The sequence below is a fragment of the Kryptolebias marmoratus genome, unplaced genomic scaffold (assembly GCF_001649575.2).
Source record: "Kryptolebias marmoratus isolate JLee-2015 unplaced genomic scaffold, ASM164957v2 Scaffold63, whole genome shotgun sequence".
NCBI classification, from domain to species: domain Eukaryota; kingdom Metazoa; phylum Chordata; class Actinopteri; order Cyprinodontiformes; family Rivulidae; genus Kryptolebias; species Kryptolebias marmoratus.
In genome coordinates, this window is record NW_023665797.1 from 1 (window position 1) to 6,083 (window position 6,083).

The window sequence follows — 6,083 nt, forward strand, 5'->3', positions numbered from 1 at the left end:
AGATGGATGGATGATGGATGATGGATGGATGATGGATGATGGATGACAGATGGATGGATGATGGATGTTGGATGGATGATGGATGGATGATGGATCTTTCCACACCTTGACTCTCTTCTTTGTATGAACTTTGAACTCTCCACCCAGAGGATGATAATAATAACATCAGTCAGAAACCACAAAGACTCTAAGGAGTTTATTTTGTACAGTTTTTACATTAGCCTCGATGCCCTGCTGCAGGGATCAATGCTGAGGAAATAAAGTAGAATCAAACACATCAAACATTAATGTTAGACTGGGCTCAGTGTTGCTGTCCAGGTAATAGACCAAGCCCATTTGTCCTCATCTTTAGGCCTTCTTGTGTGGCATCGAGGCAACGAGCAGCAAGTACAGAGAGTAACATGTTCCTGTGGAGAACAAATACAGCAGCCATCACTGTCTCATCTTTTTACTTTAATACTCTGAGTTCATATTTGGATCACAATAAAAACCATGTGCTCCTTTTATCTGTTGTTGACAGAATATCTGCGGAGAACATTTCTATTATTTATGTTGTTTGATAGAAAACAACCAGGATCATTTTTAAAGAAGGTTTATTACCGACAACAGTCAGAGTCATGGTTGCTCTGTAGAGCAGGACGTCTCTGCTTCCACCCTTGATGTGGACCGGCAACCCGTTGTCCTCCTGTAACCATAGCAACCACATGGTTGAACTGAGCACGCTGATGTGTTAGCATGGAGCTGCATGAGTCACTTTAGGAGGACATTAAATACAAGAAATAACCGTGACAATGAAGATTTAACACTTTGTTACATTTTATTTTCAGTCAGATTTAATCAAATATTTATTTTTTAGCTTCTTATCTTTATAACGATGTGATCATGTGACTTTCATTTATTATATTATATTGTTTATTATATTTATTGAAGATGAATCAAAAGGTGAAGTTTATTTGAACGTTTTCAGGGATAAAACTACAAAATGTCAGAATTACAGGTTTGAAACTCAGCCTTTGAAAAAACTGAATTAACTTTAAGAAGAATTATGAGGAAAAAAAACAACTAAAAACACGTCTTTATGTTTATTCTTTTTTCCATTTTTTAAAACAGCCTGTTGGTCCATCTTGAGGACACGGAGGCATGTCCATTCTCTGAGGACACTGAGGCCGGTCCATCCTGAGGACACAGAGGCCGGTCCATCTTGAGGACACGGAGGCTGGTCCATTCTCTGAGGACACTGAGGCCGGTCCATCCTGAGGACACAGAGGCCGGTCCATTCTGAGGACACAGACTGAGTGGTGTGGTGTCTGTAGGTCAGACTTCCATATTGGAGAAACAAACAGCTTCTCCACAGACGAATAGCTCAACTCAGGAGAGCAGCTCTTCAGGACTCAGCTGAGCTCCTACACCTCGAGGAGAAGGGACACTCTTTGGAACAGTGATTCCCAACCCTGGTACTGGTCCTGGAGGACACTGTCCTGCATGTTTTCATTGCTCCTCTGCTCTACAGCAGCTCGTTGATGGCTGCAGAAGCCTGTTAATCACTCACTCCTTCAAATCAGGTTTGTCAAAGAAGGGAAACAACTAAAACATGCAAGGTGGTGTTCCTCTAGGACCAGGACTGGGAACCACTGTTTTAGAGGACCACAGTGTTCAGATGTTGGACAGAGAAGACGGGGGATGAAGGAAGACATCTATGTCAAACGAGAGAAACCAACTTTAAACAGAAGAAGAGGTCTCAGATTTCAGCTTTCTAAAACCTCCAGTGGAGCATTAAGCCTGATCCCCAGTCAGTTTCACCCAAAGCCTGGATGTCCTTAAACATCTCGAAATGATGGTGTTTGGTCTCAGTGGGTCCTGTGAACCTTCTGTTGATTTGGATTCCTTGGTGTTGAACTTAAAGCAAACAGGGTCTAACTTGGGTTTTAAAATGAACTGATTTTAAACTGAATTACCAGATTGCAGTGGTCAAGTCCAGTTTTTATCATCTCAGGCAGCTGGCAGAGGTAATACTGATCCTCACACAACAGCACTTTGGAACAGTGATTCCTGCCTTTATTACATCTCGGCTTGATTCCTGTAAGTCTCTTCACCTTGGAGTCAGCCGGTCGTCCCTCCAATGTCTCCAGCTGCTGCTCAGCTTGTAACTGTTCATAAGAAGGAGCACATCACCTCCACTGGCTGCCTGTGTACTGCAGAGTTCATTTTAAGATTCTTTTATTTGTTTTTAAAAGTTGAAATGGTCTCCTGCTCCTGGAGGCTCAGAGGAGACGGAGCTTTTTGTGTTGCTGCTCCAAGATTATGGAACGATCTGGCATTCATGTCCTACGAGCTCTTCTCTTCTAACAACACTTTTTTATTCCTTTGTTTTTGGAACAGCTTGAGTCTTGTTCTTGTTTTTACTTCTGTTTTATTACCGTTTCAGCTGTTCTTCTTGTTTTTATTTTTTGTTTTACGCTTTAAAAACAACCATAGCTGCAACAAAGGGCTGTAGATGTAAAATCAAGAAACATTTGAAGTGTTGAAGTGCTTTATAAATAAAGTAGTAGTAATCAACACCTTTATTCATGTGAAAAAAGCCTCTTGTTTGTGATCCAGGCAAACAAAGACTCTAATGACTCTCCGTTGTGAGGAGAGTGAGGTAATCTGCATATGATTCTAGCTTTTAAAACAGTGCATGCAGTTTGAAAGCTTGGAGCTCCTTGGATAGGAAATTAAATGTCTTCAGCTACAGAATATAAGACCAGTTGTTCTGTTCTTAAATAATCTGGGGGGTTAACATGTAGCCTCCGTTAGGAAGTAATGTTACAGTAATGAGGGTGCTCGTGAGACCGCTCTGACCTGGAAGAGTTTCTGGGCCTCGGGGACTTTGTTCTTCAGGTGTCTGCAGGAGCTGCTGAAGGCTCGGCTGGCCAGAAGTGGAACTTTCTAGGAGAAAAAAAACAACAAGGCTGATTATTATTTGTTTGAAAAGTTCAGATGAAATACAAAGAGTTCCTGTTGAGCTGAACTCTGGTTCATCTGTGTTTTTGTCTGATTCTGCTCATTTGGGATCTTTTGGAATTATATTGTGTTAAAACTGCAGCAGTTGGTTGTTTTAGAGTATTTCTGTCTGCTCTTTATAGTTAAATGTAGTGAACTAAAATAAATACTTGTGTTTCCCTTGCATGTGTGATGTCTCAGAAAAGCTTTAACCGTTCAGTTGTATTCAGGCTGCAGAGGAGGAAGTAAAACTCAGACTGCTGTCGGTTCCGTTTCCAGGCTGAGCCAGCTGCTGACGAACCGGGTCAGGAGGCCATGTTCTTCTTTCATCAAAGGAAGAAATGCAAAGTCATCCAGACATTTTCTGAACTTAATTACGAAAAAGAAAATGACAAAAAAAGAAGTTTTCTTGTTCCCCCTGTTCCATATAACGCAATAAAAGTACAAATCAATAAAAACAGAAACAAGTTCAATGATCTAAATTCTAATTTTACCTGAAATGTTTATCCGTTGAGCTAGAACCTATTTTATTGAGAGGTCATAAACTAACTGTTCACTCTGAAGTATTTAACTGTTTTGTTAGATGAGTTTGTCTAACTTAAATAATAATTTCCAGAACCCTAAACTGTAGGTAAATGTGATTAAATCTCCTCTGTATGGACTTTTATTAAATATTTGACACAGATGATAGCTTGTACTTCAGTATAAAGCGAACTGGGTCAGCATGCAACAGGACAATGATCCCAAACACAACAGAACGGTCCAGAACCAGAACCAGAACCTCAGAGAGCTGAGCAGAAACCACTGAGCTGAAGCAACGCTGGAAAGAAGAGTGGGCCAGAACGGGCCAGAACCAGGAACCCACTGAGAGTTCTGCTGCTGGATCCGTTTTACACAAACTGATTCCAGATTTTGACCTGATTAATAAAACCTCTAAACTAGAAGATAATGTAGCTTCGTCACTCTGACTTTAGATGATTAAATGTAATATTTAGGTTTTTCTTGTCTCTTTTCTTTCCATTTGTCCTTCGAAGTGACCGATGAAAGGTCAGAGCTGGTCGGGTTGAACAGCTGCAGAACCGGTTCAGGTTACACCAACGTCGGGTGAGTAGCTGGGGACAGGCCTCTGACAGCCAATCACATCCTGCAGACAGGAAACTGACCAATGAGGAGGCAGAGACTCATCACGAGGACTGAACTGTGTCAGTTCTGCAGATTGAGAGGATTTTATTTGCTGAGAAGCTGTCAGAGGACAGAGACTGAACATCTGAACACTTTTCTGCAGCAGAGGAACGGTCTCATCTCGCATGGAGGGAACAGACTCTAAAATGTCAAATATGTTAGTTCTGCACTTTCATGTCTGTCTGAGGTGGTTTCAAGACAATTAACAGTAGAAAACATATTTAAAGACAAAGCCAGGCTCCTCTGGGTTGTAAAATCAGCTTTAAGTCAGCTTTTGTTTTTCAAAAGAGACTAAACAGAGGAGAGGTCTAAAACTGTTTACAGTCAAATCTGATGTTAGACTGATTTCTCAACAACAGATGATTATTAATAAAAGTTCAGGAAGCACTCGGCTGGTTTACGTTTAACCCTGACAGTTCTGGACTTTAGGAATCCTTTAGAAATCCCCACCTGAACAAAATAAAACTCAGAACAAATCTGTTTAATCAGCAAGTCAGAGCAGGAGCTGAAGACTGCTGCAAAAACTTACTTTTTAACCTAAATAAAGAAAATAATTGAGTAAATATCTACCTTTTAAAAAAGCTGTCTGAGCCTGGGGTTGAAATTTTTGTTGTGACTCCAATAAATCAGGATAAAAATGGAACCACAGATCATTTCAAACCGCTGGAAACTGGAACTCCTACACAGGAAGTTATTGGTTTTTAACTTCATCTAATTTCTTTTCTGACCTGAAAACTTTAGTGACATAAACACCAGACTCAAACTAATCTTTAAGTTTATTTTACTCTCAACTCTTTAAACTATTTTTGTCATTAAAGATTATATCAGTTGGGCATGAGGAAAATGTCTTTATTTTATCTCATCAATTTAATTTAATTTAATTTTTCAAGCAGGAAAACAAAAAGGTACTCTATGTGGTGAAGAAGAAGAAGAAGAAGAAGAAGGGCATTTTAGGGTCAAAGGTTAGATTAGAGGTGCAAGTATGACATCACTGTTTTGGCAGTCCACATAAAAAACAAAGTGGGAGCTTTAGGATTTTCTTACTCTGGAATTTGATTTCAGAATACAGTTTGGGGGTTCCTAAAAATTGTTTCTGTGAGGATGCAAGGCTGAAAGAATAAAAAGCTGTTCATATTTACAAAATAGCATTCGTCTGTAGACAAGAGAAAAAAACTCCTGAAAGTCCCAGTACCAGAGTCTTAGTGAGGCGAATAAAACAGGAGACAGTGCTGAAAATAAACTCAGTGAGGAAGACTTTTAGTGGAACACAGCTTCGCCGTGCTGTGTCACACTGACAGGTATCCAACAGGTGTGCTCCATAAAAACCTCCTCCGTCTGAACTGATCCAAGAACCTGCAGAGATGTGAAAAGAGAGAAATAACAGCAGAACTTACCTGAAGGTGATTCATGTCTAGCTGCTCTGCTTCGTACACAAGGTCACACACACACACACACACACTCCTGAGTGCTGTTGAAACTGAGCCAAACTACGATGTGGTGCAGAGTCCAAACTGCCTGCAGGCGGATCTCAGAGTCTCAGGCTGCTGCTGCACAGAACTCCTACCTCTGTAATATTCTGTTTTTACAGGTTCCAAACAGCCCTGAAGCACTGAAGCACCATGTTTACTATTCAGCCATTAATGTTCTGTTTTCATCAGGATTTTTACTGATCTGCTCCTCCTGCCGCGTTAAGAACCCCCGAAAAAAAACATCAAATCCTGTTTCAATCAGGAACAGAGAGACCTTAAAGATTCTAAAAATGTGCCTATAGAGACAACCATTGAGTTCTAAACCCGGTCCTGTTGGAGCTCTAAACCCAGTCCTGTTGGAGCTCTAAACCCAGTCCTGTTGGAGCTCTAAACCTGGTCCTGTTGGAGCTCTAAACCCGGTCCTGTTGGAGCTCTAAACCTGGTCCTGTT

General features: G+C 40.7%; 1 protein-coding gene across 1 annotated transcript; it reads right to left on the minus strand.

Annotated features, from left to right (window-relative positions):
- Positions 1–181: 181 nt before the first annotated feature.
- Positions 182–5,701, minus strand: LOC108251604 (cytochrome c oxidase subunit 7A2, mitochondrial). The gene is made up of 4 exons (XM_017441954.3): positions 5,559–5,701; positions 2,842–2,928; positions 601–685; positions 182–407 (listed from the first exon to the last, which is right to left on the minus strand). The coding sequence occupies exons 1-4, from the start codon at positions 5,571–5,573 to the stop codon at positions 349–351; spliced, it is 246 nt and encodes an 81-aa protein (XP_017297443.1). The 5' UTR covers positions 5,574–5,701; the 3' UTR covers positions 182–348.
- Positions 5,702–6,083: the final 382 nt, after the last annotated feature.

Excerpts from the sequence above, each read along its gene's own strand:
- LOC108251604 (XM_017441954.3), bottom strand. Across the intron at positions 686-2,841 it reads AGGCCCAGAAACTCTTCCAG|GAGGACAACGGGTTGCCGGT; the intron begins GTCAGAGCGGTC and ends CTATGGTTACAG. Across the intron at positions 408-600 it reads CATGACTCTGACTGTTGTCG|GAACATGTTACTCTCTGTAC; the intron begins GTAATAAACCTT and ends TGTTCTCCACAG.